General features: G+C 35.2%; 3 protein-coding genes across 4 annotated transcripts; all 3 read right to left on the bottom strand.

Annotated features, from left to right (window-relative positions):
- Positions 1–729: 729 nt before the first annotated feature.
- On the bottom strand, positions 730–7,666 carry FOLT1 (folate transporter 1). 2 transcript variants are annotated; one of them, XM_011084871.3, is made up of 11 exons: positions 7,392–7,666; positions 7,215–7,291; positions 6,271–6,347; positions 4,871–4,961; positions 4,141–4,231; positions 3,393–3,466; positions 3,112–3,216; positions 2,156–2,227; positions 2,033–2,053; positions 1,830–1,897; positions 730–1,011 (listed from the first exon to the last, which is right to left on the bottom strand). In XM_011084871.3, the coding sequence occupies exons 1-11, from the start codon at positions 7,495–7,497 to the stop codon at positions 876–878; spliced, it is 918 nt and encodes a 305-aa protein (XP_011083173.1). In that variant the 5' UTR covers positions 7,498–7,666; the 3' UTR covers positions 730–875. The 2 variants fall into 2 exon arrangements, with proteins under 2 accessions (XP_011083173.1, XP_011083172.1); XM_011084870.3 differs by having other exon boundaries at positions 3,112–3,219; positions 7,392–7,665.
- Positions 7,667–9,371: 1,705 nt separating this feature from the next.
- On the bottom strand, positions 9,372–11,683 carry LOC105165751 (Ribosomal protein L12 family protein). Its single transcript, XM_011084872.3, has 2 exons — positions 10,962–11,683; positions 9,372–9,511 (listed from the first exon to the last, which is right to left on the bottom strand). The coding sequence occupies exon 1, from the start codon at positions 11,542–11,544 to the stop codon at positions 10,963–10,965; it is 582 nt and encodes a 193-aa protein (XP_011083174.1). The 5' UTR covers positions 11,545–11,683; the 3' UTR covers positions 9,372–9,511; position 10,962.
- Positions 11,684–15,973: 4,290 nt separating this feature from the next.
- LOC105165752 (Peroxidase superfamily protein) lies at positions 15,974–17,587 on the bottom strand. Its single transcript, XM_011084873.3, has 4 exons — positions 17,252–17,587; positions 16,959–17,150; positions 16,701–16,866; positions 15,974–16,544 (listed from the first exon to the last, which is right to left on the bottom strand). Exons 1-4 carry the CDS (start codon positions 17,474–17,476, stop codon positions 16,132–16,134), a joined length of 996 nt encoding a protein of 331 aa, XP_011083175.1. The 5' UTR covers positions 17,477–17,587; the 3' UTR covers positions 15,974–16,131.
- Between the last annotated feature and the right edge of the window lie 973 nt (positions 17,588–18,560).

Here is an 18,560-nt window from a genome sequence, read left to right as displayed (position 1 = left end):
TATTGCAAGTGACATTAGACTTATAACCAATTCAGAACTAAACAAATTTCAATGATGTGTCTGACATATTCGGACAACATGTTGCTAATTACCCGAAAAATCCATGCACGATTTGGATATAAATACACTGAGATAAACCAAGTTAACCAAATCTTTCCAGGTCTACATGACAATTCGAAAATCTGTTATGTATAAATTCCTAGGTCATCTGCCTTTAATCTACTAAGCATCACATAGAGATATTTTAAGATGATGTATTATCAAGTTATATAATGTGTCTGTCTAACTATATGATGGCATGTCTTTTACGAACTGACTTGATTCCTAGGCTTGCAATTTAGTGAAACAACCATTAGGCCTTACCTTCCTACTGACGAACCAACCGTTTGATCACCAATTGGACTAGTGGATTTTGCTATTTGGGCTTTTAGTCCATAAAGAGTTTTAAGAGACATCATTATCTATGTATATATATAAATATATATAATATATTTATTCCTTTATAAGTATAAAAATATACTTAAAAATGTTAAATGAAGATCAAAATTAAAAAATTATGTAAATTTTTACTAATATCAGCATTTTTCGTATAAGTCATAACAAAAAAAGGAGTAAACAAAGAAATTTCAAAGGGGCATAGATGTAATTTTCCGTATAGCTCATGTTGTCTCATAAGTTATGGCCTTCTCATCACTTGAGGTTATGTAATGCATTCAGATATGCGCTCAGTAAAGAGAACATTTAATTTGCTTTATACGTTAGCGATGCCATAAAATTAGCATTATTCTACAATGGCACTACCACTCTTAACAAAACGAGATGTGATCGCCCTGGCAGGAAAGACGAATGAAAAAAGAATAAAAACAACACTAAAATTATCCATCTTTTCTCCTTGCCAGTTTCAACATATTCAGCACATTCTCATACACGATGAACGTAATGGAAGCGGCAGGGGCGTTTTTCACCATGTTTGCAGTGATACCCTTGTAGAATCCCCGTGGACCCTCAAATCTGTGAGCCAAAGATGAAAAGAGCTCGTTAAAGTGCGCAAAATAGTGATGCAGCTTACGAAACAAATACTCAGTTGTCTTCTCGGCAAAAGAGTTATTTTTCACATATTCCAATGCGAAACCAGAATCAGTTTGGAGTAGGTTCCATAATCTTCCAGCATGTAAGCTCATCAAGTGTGTTGCATCCCGAATTTTATTTAATATATTTACTATATACTTAGGGTAAATTACACTTATACCCTTTAAAAATACGAAATTATACTTCTTTTTTTTAAAAAAAATAATAATACGCTTACACCCCTCCAAAAATTCACTATTTACATCTACCCCTTTTGTTAGAGTTCGAACATAGAATGCTAATGTTTCCAAATTTTATCGCTAATTTAACATTCTATATATATTTTTATATTTATAAGGGGATAAATATAATTTTATATATATATATAAAGAGAGATAGAGAGTGCGTTTAACATTATTTATATATAGAGTGAAGATAATATTATTACATTTTTCTCTTATAAATAAAAAATTATTACATGAAAATATTAAATGAGAGTATAAAATTAAAAATTTATGTTTTGCTAACTTCAGCATTTTTTGTCCAATCGCTAACAAAAAGGGATTCTTGGGGGTGTAAGTGTAATTCCAAAACCTCTTTAAGGGAAGTGTAATTGTGCATTTTTCGAAGGGGTCTTTATGTAATTAACCATATAATATACAATATATACATATATATATATATAATATACCCTTTTAAATCATAAAGTGTATGTTCAAAGAGTCAGAAGTACAGATCATAAAGTGACGGCCATATCTCACCGTGCAGTTTCTTTCATAACATGCCAGGTATCCATGTATTTCGGAATGCCCTGAATGCACGGACGTTGCTGCGGCGCAAAAAGGTGACCATTAGCAATTCCAAAGGGAATGAAATCATAGAGCTGTTTGAATCATCAGTTTAAGTGAAATTTGAATAAGGAGCATCTATAGAAATCTAAAGTAAGAGCTGAATGTTCTATTACCTGCAACCTAGCTCGAATGACCTGTCAGAGACGTTCACACAAACACATTCAGCGAACAAGAGCAAAAGTTTAATGCCATGCATCACGAAAGAGGCCTGCTAGAGATAATAAAGTTGGGCCTACCTGACACGGATACGTCAAAAGAATGGCAGCTAATTTGGAAGAAGCACCTAACATTGCATAATCAAATGAATCCTGTATGCACAAGGCCAGAGAATAAAAAAATTGTTAACAATCTCAAGCCAAAATTTTCATTTTCCTCCTTTTAATTTAGAGGCAAAAAAAATGGTAACTGAAAATAGGTAACCAGTCTCTAACTTCCTGAGCATAAACCAAATAGTACCAGAAATTGGTAAACATCCGTCTGCTTATCAACTTTTTTCGGTTGCATGAAACATGAGCACTCTTTTCTTACTGGTATAGAGTAACTTTTGTTTCTTTTTTCTTTTTGAGAGGTGGGGCGGTTTAACTTCCATGGACAAATGACAAAAATTCATGTCTTATGATATAGTGAGCCATATAAGATATAAGCACTGGGAGAGACAGCAAAAAGGATCACGAAAATGAAATTATTAGGTTGCATTTGCAGAAAGGAGAATCATGGTTAAATGCTTTTGGGCCTAAAAGGAGATGGTTACAGAGACCAACAGGAAAGGTACTAAAGCAACTGGAAGGCTCAATGGGATTGGTAGGAATAGGAAGTAATTGCCAAGAAACTTGTGGCGTTTCATAGGTTAATGAGCATAAAGAAAAGCCACTAATATGTCACAGGGGCTTTGATGTCATCTTCTTGGATGGAGACCTGGAAATGATCAAGTGGAAAGTGACTCAACGATTATTCGGACCTGAATGTGTTCTAGTTTGGCGCATCACTAAACTACTACTTTAGGACTCAAAGCATTTGTTTCCATTCTGCCAAGCAGTTCCACACACAGTTTACAGCATCCGACAGGACCACAAGTCTCATACACTGATTCACTTGATAGTCTTGAAAAAACAAAGTATTTTACTGTCTGCGGTGTTTTAAACAGGAAAATGTTCCTAAGACAACAAAATGGTCATTGATTTCAGAAACTCACCAATGAGTTATCAGCTAAGTTAGAATTGTTTTCCTCAGTCCTATAGTTGATAGCCATTTTCCGGAGTTCCTCATACGCTGTGAACTGAATAGCACCATGCGTTACCTGCTGAGATAGCACCAAAACCATTTAGTTCCTTCACAGAATTATATGCATACGTGAGTACTCAAGAATAACGGATATTAAATGATAAACAATATACATAACAGAGGAATAATAAATGAATAAAAAAAATACAAGAAATAAATTGAAAATATAGCGAAAAGGGGGAAAGGACTAACCAGAAAAAGACCAGGCACGAGCCCTTTGTAGAGCGCTCTCCATCCCTCTTCTTTTAATATGGTTCTTAAAGCATCTGAAACCAGCAAAGAGGAATTTAAGAAAAGGGTAAAACCCCCGAAAAATCATTTTATTAAGAAACTCCTGTTACTCAAGTAATTTTATTGAAGAAAGAACAAGAACAATTATGCTTCAGGAGAGACATCAGTCCTGTAACAGATAAGGTGCCACTTGCAGGTATAACATTGACTAATTAGTTATCAAAAGACATCCATCCTCTTAGTGCACGAATTCACATTGATTTGAACTTAAAATTTTTTTTCGATAGATGGTTTACCCTGGCTGCTGTTCAAACAGAGAGGTCTGAGAAGATGCAGAAACAATGAACTCAACATGCAGTCTTGATTCTTTCAAAGACATACAGTTCAACTAAATAAAGTTATTCACAATGATTCCTGGCAACAGAGTGCAGAAAAACACACGTGCACAAACGGCCGGGGTATCGCTTGATAGTGATACAAACTCCATGACTTGAGCAAATATAACAATGAAAAAGAGCAACACAACTTCATGTAAATTACTTCAGGACAAGGAGAGTATTGGCATCAAATTTCCTCAAAATTGAGACAATTACTCACGTTAACCCAAGGAATCACCTACATATAGGACCAAAATGGCAATGAACGGAACAGTATAAATTCACTTGTAGTAAAGCACATCATAGCAAGTTAGTATAAGAACAGAGCAGACCATGGAAACCAGAATATGGACGAGCTTGCTGAGGAGTTTGAAGCTGCAACCTTGTTTTCACCAGCCAAATAGGATTGGTGCAAAAACAGACCTACATGAGCCACCAATAAACTTCACTAAACAATAGGATCTTATCATCCCTACAGTTGCCTTGGATTACTATGCAGATGAAGCCACAGAATAAATCAAAGAGTAACTTATATTGAATTAGTGGCAGAGCAACTTCATCCTCCCTAACCCTATAGACACTGCTGATTCAGAAATTGCATTTTCTCTTAAATCTTATAGAGCAAAAAGACTTTATATTTATGTGTGATCTGACTTTAACGATTCTTGAATAATGATCAAAGGGGCTCAACTTAATATTGGTGACTTCATAATAGCATTAGTACAGGGCAAGCCTGTTTCAACATTATGAATAGAATAACTACACCCTGTGCTTGTGTTTATCAAGAATATCTCACATCAACATATAATACATGAAAGATATTGTTTGTTCATACTAAAGATACAGTTCTATGGATTCAATTATAAAATAATGTAATTTGGAAATTAACTAGTTGCATGAGAAGATTTGTCAAGCCAAACCTATTTCTGTTACTTTTTTTGCAGAACAGGCGAAATCAGGTTGAAGTCAGCTAGCATTTTCTTACACCAGGTTACTACAGCTGCTTGATGGAATGCTAACAAAATAAACATAACAACGATCAACATATTATAAACATCTGACCAATCCTCCAGCTTCAGCAGCTGACGCAAGATGAAGACCAGGGCTCAGCTCCTCTCTGCTTCTCAGATATCGCTGCTTAGCTTTACTGTAGCTGCAAAGTACAATGACAACCATTTATGGCTTAAACCACATGAACTAGCATGTTCAAGTAGCACCATCTTTATGCAGTGTAACTAGTAGAGCTGAATGGTTAAATTAACATTTAAAAAAAAAAAAGAAGAAGAAGATAAGCAGCACAACAAGGTAGCAGTATGTTTTTTCATGTATCCCACTCAAATGCAGGACTCAAAAATATATCTGCACTAGAAGGCAAGTTTTCTCATCCACTGATAGACTGAGTCAGGTTATGTATTAATTTTACCCACAAAGGGCCTTAAGGAATAAGGTACTGAATTTCAATGGGAAAAAAGTCCTACAAGGATAGAACAAATAGGACTTCAATAAGTTTGTTATTCAAGGTAAAAATAGGAAGAAATTTAATATTTGCCCCTTAAACAATGACCATTATTGTACATACATGGAAGATTAGTATAGTGAGCATTCAGGATTGACACAATCATGGGACTGATTAAGGATGGTGACACATTGAAGGGTCCTTTGTGTCCCAATGTCATTTAAAACTCCAAGTGTAAAATACCAAAAATCTTTACACCTACAAGGTTGTTAGGTTTCTAGATCACATAGATAGAGATATGATACAATATACAGGAATTTCAAAAAAAATTAGCAAATGCAATACATCAGCCATATGGGTTGTAGTACATATATTTTATGTGTATATATACATATATAAATATTCATACATATCATTTAGAACTTACATTTACCAAAATTTATGTGTACTAAAATAAATGGATTCATATCGGGTTAATTTACAGCAATAAAAAAATAATATAAAAGATATTTCTTGTTGAAAGGAGTTGGTTAATCCATTTTAGGCCATGCCTTAAGATCCTTAAGGAGTTCTTTCTGCTCCTCTACCTTTATTGGTGAAAGAAATCGGTATGAAGAAGAGAAAGAACTTAGTATAGGACATGGAGAGTTCTAATTTGGTGGGCTTCACTTTCTTACTAAAAGGCCAAGAAATCCTTCCATTCTTTGACTTTACCAAAATCTTTAATAATAGTGATTAATACCCTGCCCCATGTCCAGGACATGCAGGATACTCCAGAAAATGTATCAGAAATTGTATTCAACATCTCCCCCCTCTGTTCTTTTCTTTATTTTTTCCCCAAATTTTGGATACTCCAAAAACATATTTGACACATATACGCCAAATTTTGTATCCAAGTGTATCCAATACTGCATGAGATCATTCTGAGGAGCATCCATGCATCATGTTAAGCATACTTAGAAACTAAAAAACTAATAATTTGGACATAATTCGGATGGATGCTTACAAGTAGAAATATAAACCCCATGAAATAGTTGATCCAAGAACAGCAGGGTAAAAGCCAGCATACAGCCCTCTAAGACCCTGAAATATAATGTCATTATTTCAAGCATGTAACAAAAAATTCATCTTGAAGTGAAATGACTAACTAAAAAGGAAAAGGGAGTTTATAAAATCATGCAATCGACCATTAAGTCGTAGTTACAACTGCCCGCATTGAATTAAAGTAGCTGTTTCCTGTACAGCAAAGCAAATTACAGTTCTTTCACACAACTAGGTGTTTTACAATGTAGACAAACAACAATGTCCAGGTTTCCAGGTCTCATTGCTCTTCTAAGTGCATAAGTGTCCCAAGCTGGCAGATGAAATTTGACGAGGACATTGCTGTTTTCCAGCATCTACATTGATCATAAATTTAGAAAATTAACCATGACTATTTTCCTCTATTTCAAAAGATTTGATTAGCCAAATGAAACAGTGAGTGATCCATTGGACATGTTTGAGCAATAAGCAAAAAAAAAAGATTGGAAAAGAATGAACTCATCCAATTTATTGAATTTTACATTTCAAATGGTTTGATCAATATGTCATTTGGATTACGAACAAAAATGAAATAAATTCCTGATGCAGCTATAACTTGTGTTCCTAGATGCCAAATTGTCTCTAGATTCAAGCTTATGCATAAACCATTCAACATTTTCCTCCACTGTACAAAGTTGATTCCAATCAATCACTGTAAGGTGCTACTTATAATTTTGGAATTAAAACGCTGCTGTTTCCAAGAACTTTCTACTCTATCAAGAGTTCAAGACAAGTATGGTAAAACTCAACTCATCGCAAATCGACATATATCAGCAAAATAAGCCAAAACAAAATCATAGGAAAGGAAAATAACGTGACAATAAATACGGAGACGGAGAATGCGGAAATCTCGAATCCAAAACAACAAACCTCGGTGCGAGCGATGGTGAAAAGAGCGTGAGGAGTGTTCCTATACGTAGGTAGGTACGACAATCTCCCGTCGTTCACTAATCAACAACAGAAACTCAATTAAAAGGAAAAACACACAGGAAGATTGCAGGTTTTACCGAACACCATTAGATTTAAATTAAGTAGAGGAATAGAGACCTTGGAATCGGGTGCGGATGACGTCGAACGGATGAGTGAAGGCGACGGTGGCGAGACCAGCGGCGGAGCCGGCGGCCGCGTTCTCCCACTGCCAGCCCGCCGCCATCGATCATCTGCTACTTTATAGTGTCAGCTCCTCTTTCATATCAAATTAAAACTACGACAGAAATTCGCTTCTCCACGGCTGTCTGTCGGTACAGATGCCCAAAAACAGAATCCAGGGAAATGGGGGAATGGTGGGTCAATCGCTTGCTGTTCAATTAAGGAATGCAATCGAGATATATATATATATATTGAGTCATGTAATTTGTTAGAATTATAAAATGATCCTACACTTTTTCCTAATTTTACAATTCTAGGAAAAAAATTGTGAGAATTTTCAAAATTGACCGGAGTTATGATTTGTTAGAATTATACAATGATCCTACACTTTTTCCTAATTTTACAATTCTAGGGCAAAATTTGTAAGAATTTTCAAAATTGACCGGAAATATATATATTGTCATATAATTTGTTAGAATTATAAAATGATCCTAACTTTTTCCTAATTTTTCAATTCTAGGACAAAATTTGTGAGAATTTTCAAAATTGACCAGAGTTATGATTTCATTTTCCGTTTTTGAAAATTTCGATCATTGTTTTTCTTAAGATTGCAATAAACAGAAAGTAGGAACGACCCTTTTACTATATTGAAGAGTTATAAGACTAAAATACTAAAAATATAACTATAGGACCAAAAATGCAGTTAAACCCTTTTGTTATGCCATTGCCGATTGTGTAGTTTATTCATTTTATGTGAAAATAAAAAATATTTTTGATTTAATAGCATGAATCAGAATGACAAAGGATTTGGGTTAACTTGGAGCATTTGGAAATAGTTCAAGGGGGTGTTTGCAAATTTTAAAATAAGCACTTATCATTGAAAATAAGTTGAGAAGTCTATTTTTAATTGCTTAAATTAAATTTTTTAAACCAAAAATTATAAAAATTCTTTACCAACTTCTGCAACTTATCAGTGAAATTATAAATATTTTAATTTTATTTTTTAAAATACTCCAATTTTAACTTTTCTTTTTCATTTTTTTAACTTTTAAGTTTCTGTACGATTTATTTAAAGCATAAAGACAAAATCCATTGCAAACGAGTTTTGATATGTAAATACTAGACATCATCGCACGCAATATCATTATGATCCAATTCGACTATGTTATTCATGTTCTATATTACATGCACATATGATATTTATGTATAATTATAGTATATAAATATTTAAATTTTAAAATTAGGACATGCATATAGAAATTAGTAAAGAATTGTTTTAATGTAAAAAATTCACCCCAAATTGGATCTACTGTCATCCCTAGCCATGAAAGTGTTGACTTTCCTTTTCTTTCTTTAAACAACAGGTTTCAAAATAATCCTCAACATTTTTTCTAACTCATGTGGATACATTCAACAATAATTCTATTCAACCAATACATTAATATGACTAAAAACGATTTATCAATTACAAACACTCACATAAAATGAAATACGCTCTCACATATAGTGAGACAAACATCCAATGGGACTCAAACTCAAAACATGAAAATCAATGCCGCCTTGCCGAACTAATCAATTCATAAATAATTGCAACTGAAAAGCAAGATAATAATAAGTAAAAAGAAACATAAGAAACTTTGGCAATTGAATTAGTATAATTAGATGTAGCAGTATTAAAACAAAGTTACTCATATCAACCAACTTAACTCTGAGTAGGAAATTGAAGAACAAAGGGGGAACAAAGAAAGAAGCTAACTTAAGTGTAAACAGAAAGTAATTCATTAGTTCTACAAAAATAAACCCATGAACTTGTTCATTTTGATCTAAAGAACTGATATATGTGAAATGAGCAGTTTATATATGAAGCTGCAGCTAAGTGTTTACAGGTTGGATGTCATACATCTAAGTTATTCGATATGTAAAAGCAGATCCTGTAACATCCTGTGGATTGTCGAAAAGCCCACACCAGTCTTCTTCGCTCATGAATTTGCTTGCAATGTGATACATTGGTAAAATCACCTAATGGGTTCTGCATGAAATCGCAGCCCAGATTGCTCTATGATTATTGTTGCGAATGGCTGAAAAGAACACATAAAACATAGCGCTAGTTACATAAGTTGTTTGCATATAGAGTCATAGCAGTAAACTTCAAATCTAGGATCAAGATGATGCAGTTCACAAGAACTTCATATCCCAAGGCCAACATTTGAGATCAGAAGGAACGCACGAATGATGTGCTTAGTAAACCATGGCGTTCAGGTGGGTGCCTATTTTATTTGAAGCTTAAGCGGAGCATTCAGTCCTTTCTTTTCGTGTGTTCTCTAAATCATGCTAGTCAGGTTGGGGTGTCGAATGAAGTTAATGAACATGGCACAAGTGTCTAATAAGTATAAAACAGGAAATATCAAATTTCAGATGTTAGACATTCTCATCAAATAAGCACACACCGTATGTCTCAGGGCCAGATAGACCTAAATGTTTGACCATCAAAACAAGCAGACGTCAATTTGAGATGAAGAATGCCCCATAGAAAGCTGAAGATATGGGCAGCAAATCAAGAAATAAGAACTGAGCTGCAATGCGGATGCGTGAGAGAGAGTGCCAATTCAGCAAGTTGTGAAAAAATTAAGCTCTGAAGCCACTAGGATACAGGAATACCTCACACGACTCAGGAGGTGCAGCAAATTCGTGAAATAAACTCCAATCAGTATTAAGTCTTCCTATATTTTGTTTCCATGTTCAAAAACAACATCAAGAATCATGTCATATTGGCTTCAACTTTTATCCTGCCAAATTGACCTAAAATTACTACTTCATCAACCTGTTGTGGGTAGTGAGGAAAGGTCTGGCACAGAGAAGTATGGGATTCAGATGAGAGATAACTAACTACTGAAAAAGCTCTTCTAAAAAATTCTACTTAATGTATTCTTTGCTTGCTTATTCAAAATGAATAGTAAAGAAAGTAGCAACTTCACTTCTGATAGTGTAGAATGAAATAACTCAATCAAGAAGTGGCAACATGATTTATTATAAAGGAACATGTGAACCTTAAGGTGCTAGTAAAGAAAAACCTGTCTATGGCTGCTAATAGACAGAAAAGATCGAGTTTGGCCATATTTATGCCTTACAACCAGGCAAGAATGGTGAAGAAATAATGCTAACATAAGAACGACTTTGCTTCATGTTAGGGAGCTGCCCAGCACCTCCATTCCTAGATGATGTGGTAAACCTACAATTCTTATTCAAGATGATTTCACATCCAAGATGTATTTACTCTCCTATGATGGAATTAAGACTGACGCAAAATGTGGAAATTCATGGATGAATTGAATGTTAACAGCAAGAAAGACTATGTAAACCCATTTCACGTGGCATGATATCATCGAAACATCTTAGCCCGAGCTAAGCTGATCTTCACACAACATCTAGGGAAAATCAAAGAACTGTGGCAATGTAGACAAACACAACTCGACTCAGCTTCCTTCTGAATTCAGAAAGATCCTAAAAAAGTAATATCAACCATTTTACCTCACTCCATGATCACTTTCGCCCCAACTCCCTTCATCTTCTCAATGATCTTCTCGGCCTCGTCCTTCGTCACCCCTTTCTTCAACAAGGTTGGAGCTTTCTCCACCAAATCCTTGGCCTCCTTCAACCCTAAATCCGTACAAGCTCTAACTTCCTTAATAATCTTAATCTTGGCAGCCGCATCAAAACCTCCCTCCAGCTTCAAATCAAACGCCGTCTTCTCCTGCTTTGCCTCCTCCTTCGCCGCGCCTCCTCCACCTCCTTTCCCCTTCGTTCCCGCCATTCCAGGGGCAAAACCCATCCCAGGCATCATCACTGCCATCATGGGCATTTCCTCAATCCCCATTTTCTTCCTCAAAACTTCCGTTAAATCCGAGATTTCCAGCAATGTAAGACCAGAAATTTCATCAACGATGCCAGATACCCGTTCAGATGGTGCAGGCTTGGATTCCTGAGCTGAAGCTGAGAATTTTCGAATCAAATTAGGGTTTCCTGCTGGGGTTTCGATTCGGCCAATCGGTGAAATGGGTCTTGGGAGCCGAGTGAGGGTTTGAGAAACTAAACGAGAGAACTGTTGTCTCATTGCCGAAAGAAATATCAGTACTTTATTGAATAATAACAGTAAATCACAGCTCAAAGGTGACACAATTTGAGGCTTCCGAGGGTCCGAAGGATCGAAGACGATGATCGGGGTTTTGCTGAAACTTGTAAACCCTCCAACTCTGAGCAATGAGAATCCGGACTGGGTTTAAGCCAAGTCGGACTTGGACTCGGGTGGGTTGGTTTGAAACCTGATCCGAAATTCAGATGCAACATATGAATTTGAATCCATCAAATGATTTGGAGAAATTCTTTTAAATGAATTAATTTAAAATTTATTATAATTTAATGAAAGATAATCCAAAATTATAATTAAAGAATTTGAATTTTTTAAAATTTAAAATTATCCAAATACGTTTAAAAAATTTATTATTAAGAATATGAAATTCTTCAATTTAAATAAAAACTTAGGTAAATTTCAAAACTAGTATTATTCTTAAGCTTACTCAAGGAAAACAATGGAGAGTTAATAATAATTCCGACATAATTAAAAGCTACAATTTGTGATTTTTATCAGCATAATTTAATTTCAGAAGTGATTATTGAAAAATAAACCAAACAACATAAAAATTTAGGTTGTGTTTGGATTTCTGTATTCGCATTTTTTGAGACAATATAAAACACATTCAATGTTTGTTTTTATGTTTTTACACTTTATCTGCGTGTTTTCTGTTTTTTAATTAATAAATAGTAATTTTTGTCTCCCAAAAATACAACATTAAACATAAAATATTTATATATAGTACATATTTATATCTAAAAAAATATGATTTGATAATTAACAGTGATTTTTATCTTCCAAAATCCAACATCAAACCTACACCACTTATTTTAAAATATTTTAAATTACCTCAAAACGCAAATCCAAACATATCTTCTATTTTCAACACACACTTACTTATCTCTATTTTTCTCTCTCGATTTTCAAAACACAAAACAAAACAACTAAAACACAAATTCAAACGCAATTTTATATTTTCACTTGAAATACAGGTTTAGCAGGCTCAGTTCTAGTCTAATAAGCCCTAAGGCCATGTTTGGAATAAATGGCTAAACAGTGTATTTTGTGGTGGATTAGTACAAAGGTGACTGATTTGTAATTTGTTCACTGAGTTCAATTTTCTTGAGATTATCTGCAATAATATTTTTAGTGTGTGTTTACCAGAGTAGGAATTAGATTGATAGTTTGTGAAATTACCTATACACCCTAAGGTATGACAAATTTTACTTTCATGTCCCTTTATAGGAATATGTGCACACCAATTCATGCATTTCTTTACTTGGCTTCATTTCTGCCTCATACATCAAGTCACCTGCAACAAACAACAACCCTCAACAAGTCCATATTCCGCTCAATCCAGCGCAAAGTTGTGAGAAAGGTCAAAGACTTCTCTTGAGATGAGGCATGGCACCAAGCTTTCAAGTCCTAAAATTCTACTTGGTCGAGTTGTCCTTACTCACTAAGCCAACACTTGGTGAGCTATTATACCTGTATCTTATGATGGGGAAGCACGTCGTGAGCTCAGTGTTCATCAAGGATGAAGATGGAAATCAGGAACCCATATACTATGTAAGTAAGGTATTATATGGGGCTGAACAATGCTAACCTGAGGTAGAAAAATTGCCATTTGCTACACATAAGTTGTGTCTTTTTTTTAAATCACATTCCATTATTATGTGTACTAACACTCCTCTGCGAGCAACATTGGGGAAAGTTGAAATTTCAGGTCGAATGATCAAATGGGCCATTGAGTTCAACGACTGTGACATTTTCTACCAGCCTAGAGCGTGTATCAAGCCCTTGGCACTAACTAAATTCGTGATTGAAATAACACGTGCTAAGGAGAAATGAAGGAAAATGGTTGTTGCATGTTGTGGCTCCTCCACCCTTGCTTCGACTCCCAGTTGCTAACCCAGCCAGGTAGGAGGTACCTGTGCTATTATGGAAGACCGAATGAAGGAATATCTCCAAGAGATAAACAAGCTCAAGGACCGACTAAAGAACTTTAAGCTCTATAAAATCCCTCGTACAGAAAACATCAAGGGAGACTATCTTGCTCGACTGGCCAACTCCCTAGTTGATTGAAACACTCGGACTATTACTGTAAGAACCCTTACTAAAGAATCTTCTAGTACTAACATCCATGTCTTATAGATCAATACAAATTGAATGAATCCCTTAATAGACTATCTATAGGAAGGAATCCTTCCTGTTAATGACCAAGAGGTAACCCGCTAAGAAGTAAGGCAGTCAAATTTGTTGTGCTAAGTGGAAAATCCTATACAAACGCAGTTTTTTTCAGCCCTACCTCCGGTGCTTTTCGAGAGAGAGAGGGTAGAACCATACTGTAAGAGATACATAAAGGATCTTGGACATCCCACATAGGTGGAATGGCTCTTACATGTAAAACTTTACAAGTCGGATACTTTTAGCCTTCTCTCTAGAAGGCTACAAAAGATTAGGTAAGGAGGTGTAGCAATGCCAAAAGTATGCCACACTTATCCACATACCACCAGAACCATTCAAAGCCCTATTGGTACCATGTTTGTTTTTCAGTGGGGGAATGGGCATAGTGAATCCTTTCCCAGTTGCACAAGGACAATGCAAATTCTTGTTAGTAACAGACTTCAGCAAGTGGATAGAAGTTAAGCCCCTTGCCAAATCATAGAACACGAAATGCTCAAATTCCTCTAAAAGAATATAATGATCATCAATTTCAGGATTGAAAAATTCAAAATAAGTGTGCCGACCTAGGCATCCAACAATGCTTACTTTAGTAGCATATCCCCAAGTTAATGGGCAGGTAAGGCATCAAAACTAAGTTGGAGCAAGGAGGACAATGGGTCGATGCACTGCTTAGCGTGTTGTGGTCCTATAAGACTACCCCGAGATCAACAATGGAGAGACATTTTTCAACCTAGTGTACGGCTCGAGGGTTGTTATTTCTGTGGATGCAGGGCTAGAAACCTATAGAATCCTGCACTACGAGCAGAAAAGCTATGATGCCTTACTACGTACCTGCTTGAACTTGATAGATGAAGTTCAAGAGGATGCTCGAACCAACATGGAAAGATACAAATAAAAGGTGATCAACGTCTATAATAAACATGTGAAAAGAAAAGAATTCCCTGTGGGAGAACTCATACTCAGGCTAGCAAGGGCCCTCAAACTAGTCAAAATATTGGTTTCCAATTGGGAAAAACCTTATAAGATAGCCAGAAAAATCAGATTTAGAGCATACGATCTGAAAGTCACTGATGGTAGAAGTTTTCTCTACTCTAGAATGCTTATAATCGTAGGTTTACTCCTGAAATTTTTGCTTTGCTTATAATTACATTACGTTACTAGCTATGTACTTTCTTGTTAGAATAAGAATGGTTCTCGTTTCTCCTTGGGCGATACTCTTTGTTGATGACAGGTCAACAATCTTGCTAGCTTAATAAGCTACACTCAGCTGTGCATCCATACTTGCTGACTTTGAGCCATAATAAGCCTTTACATCGCACCACTCTCATTCATTTTTCTGTATCAACTGTGAGCCATGATAAGTAGCCTCTAGTTGGCTCATGCTTGCTCATTTCATCAGCTATGAGTCATAATAAAGTTGTGTCTAATATTCACATTTGCTTGATTAACCATTTTATGGTTTATGTGCAATCACTGGTTAGGTAAAATATTTTTCATATCTCCTATACTTGCTTAATTTAGAATGCAGCAAGTCTATCTTTGCAAGGTATGGATAATTATGCTTTGATCCTCTGAGAAAGCTCTAAAGTATTCTTGATCAAGTTGCCCTATCTTTGCTAAGTATGGACAATTACAAGATCGAATGTGCTAATGATCCAAAGTTACAAGACTAAAAATATAATTTTGCTAAAAAAAAGGAGATTAATTGTATTAATTAGAACCCCTTTGAGAATGTGAATTACAGTTACACCCCCTCTGAAAAAATTTCAAATTTTACCTGACCCCCTTTCGTTAAGGTTAGGATGAAAAATATTGACGTTAGCAAAAAAAAATTGTATAAAATTTTAACTTTGCCTGTCTCTAAGTATTCTCGTGTATATTTTTGTACTTATAAAGGGACAAAAATTATATATACATGTGTGTGTGTAGAGTGAGGAGGTTAACATCATTAATTTTTTTTTATTATAAGTACAAAATTATTACATATAAATAAGAGGCAAAATTGGAATTTTTTTTTTTTTTTTGGCTAACATCAGCATTTTTTCAATCCAAACCCTAACGGAAGAGAATGAGGTGTAAAAAAAAAATTTAGAGGGGTGTAAATGAAATTTTTAAAAAAATTGAAAGAGTAATTCTTTTTTGCATTTTTAGAACGATCCAAATATAATTAACAAAAAAAGAAAATGAAATAGAAAACTATAATAGCTCCATAAAATCATAGGACTGATGCAAGAAAATGGACACAAGATGTTCATTACCATAACCAAAATACTTCTTCGTATCCCACCACACATATACACACACCTCATAACATTAACAAAACAATTGAAATAGAAAAAGACAAGAAACACTTGCACTCCATTCTTAATGATTACTATTCGACTAAGCATTAATCCTTCTGCAATTCTTCCTTATTTCTCCCCTTGAGCCTGTCAATGGTGAGATATTCCCCATCTTAACCATTGACTTTGCAAACTGCTCAAAGAAAAGCTCATTGCTCTCAGCATACATCTTCACAAGCTCCAATGATGCCTGATTCTTGGTCACCAACACCTGGTCTGAACTCAACAGTCCCTTGAAACTCAACAGATTCTTGAAGTAGCTGTTGTCAAATTTTGTTGGGGAGACAAAGTCCAAGAAGAACAAGTTCTGATCGCCACCAGACCTCGGACAACGTGCCCTCAACTGAGCAGCGTAGGATTGATCGAGCGTGAAGTCGGGCTGTGAGTTGCCTGATTGGTTGTAGAGCCTTTGTCTGAAGCTGGCACATCTTGAATTTCCTATGGTGTGGCTTCCTGTAAGAAAATGGTTGGTTTCATACGTCAAGGTTCATTGTTTTGAGTTGAAGTTAAAGCCCTTTAGTTAATTTAACAGCATAGTAACTATTGTATGTATCAAAATCAAGAATTATGTAAGCACATGATGGAAATGATGAGGTAAGAAAAATGTACCAGATAATGCAACAAGATCAACAATGTCCAGTCCTTGCAACTTAAACTTGGTGAGAATGGTCTGAAAAGTGTTGTTAGGGGCAGGAATATTGTTGTTTGATCCACTCAAACTAGCACCTTTTGAGTCCCTTCTTCCCAATGGAACCACCCAACTAGGCCCACCAACCTGCACAAATCAAGAACAACAAAAGGATCAGGTATATACCTTGTACTATATATGTCCTAATTAACACTATTTTTCACCAGCTTTTCACTCACAAGAACTGTGGAATCCCTAGCAGCAAGAGCCATGATATCAGCACACGAAACGGTCTGAGGGCACTCTTTCTCCAGCGCTGATTTAATCTCATCAATCACTTCGAACCCGCGAGCTGAATTCCTGTTAGGATTCGACCTCTTCTCGCTGACTAGACTTCCCGTGCTGTCCAAAAGTATCGACGCGTCACACCCCTATATGTCATGATCAAGACAAGAACTCTTCATTAATTAGTTCGTCAACAACTAATCCACCATAACTAGAGATATCAAGTTTAAATCGAGTACGTTCAAACCTTGACGAAGCAGTCATGGAAATGAAGCCTAACAAGTGAAGCAGCCATGCGGGCTTCTTTAGCGACAGACTTTGCAACAACCGACCTAACGATCTCTTGTGCTCGGGGGCACGACCGGTCGTAGAACTGAGGGTAGAGGTAGCCCCCATAGGAGTTGTGAGAGAAGCAAAGAGGTGCAAAATCAAGCAGAGTTAGAGCCAAGAACAAGTAGATGGACTTAGCCATATTCTTTTGCTCTAGCTATAATTTGAATTGGTGCTGTATTAGGAAGAGTGGCAGTGATGGAATTTAGGACAAGGTGATGAAGAGTATTTATGTATAGAGTTTTAGTTCAAGTAATGCATGGAGAAGGGGAGTGAGAATGTTGGAGTTGGTGGGATTTTTGAGTTGAATTGGTTACTTTCTCCATTATGGGGAACTCTTGATAGTATTTATCTATATATTTTAAGGTTAATTGCACTTTAACCTTTTTTAAAAATGAAAATTATATTTTTTTTCTAAAGTTTTTTAAAAATAGTACACAAAGTTTTTCTAGATGTTTCTAAAAGTGAGTGTGAAAATAGGTGGATGAGAAGCACCTGCTCTCTTGACAAAAAGGGATTGTCTTAAATTTTATTTACATTAAATTACAACGAATTCTCATTAAATATGATATAATTATCAGTATCTTTCATTGTTTAAAAAATTACTAATACTCCTCTAATTTTAATGGTCGTCTAACAATTAATTCATTTCGTTAGTCCCTATTAGATTTTCATCCATCTTTTATGGTAAACTGACCAAAATACCCTTGTGGATTAAGGATTATAATTTTATTTATTTTTTAATTTTTTGAATTGACTAGTGGATAAATTTTTTATAATGTTTTAAATTTTTCCATCCACTCCATCAAATTTTTTTACAAACTTTTGTTTTTTTAAAAAAAAAAAAAGAAAATTACAATAAGGGCATAATTGACAACTTCACACCTCCATTCAAGGATTACGTAATTTCAACAAATATTATGAAATATTTATAATTTTTTAAACAATAAAGGAATATTACAAATTTCATAGAAGTTGATTATAATTTACCCTTTTTATTTATTGACAATGAGTATGAAGGTGCAGACAACATAGGAAGTTGGAACGCGGAAACCCTTTCATTCTGACAAAAAAAAACCTCCAAATGAAGGGTTTCTTAATCTAATGTGGTTTTGACTCAGAATGATGTGAAGGTTGACTGACAAAGCGATATGTCATATGAAGTGAATCTGATTGAGTTGGACAACCACTCCTATGAATTGGCCAAAGCCAACTTTATTCTTGTC

This window comes from Sesamum indicum, linkage group LG6 (genome assembly GCF_026168435.1).
Source record: "Sesamum indicum cultivar Baizhima isolate 11 linkage group LG6, ASM2616843v1, whole genome shotgun sequence".
In the NCBI taxonomy this organism is placed as follows: Eukaryota; Viridiplantae; Streptophyta; class Magnoliopsida; order Lamiales; family Pedaliaceae; genus Sesamum; species Sesamum indicum.
Note: the sequence above shows the minus strand (reverse complement) of the source record. Positions and strands in the feature narration are given on the sequence as shown.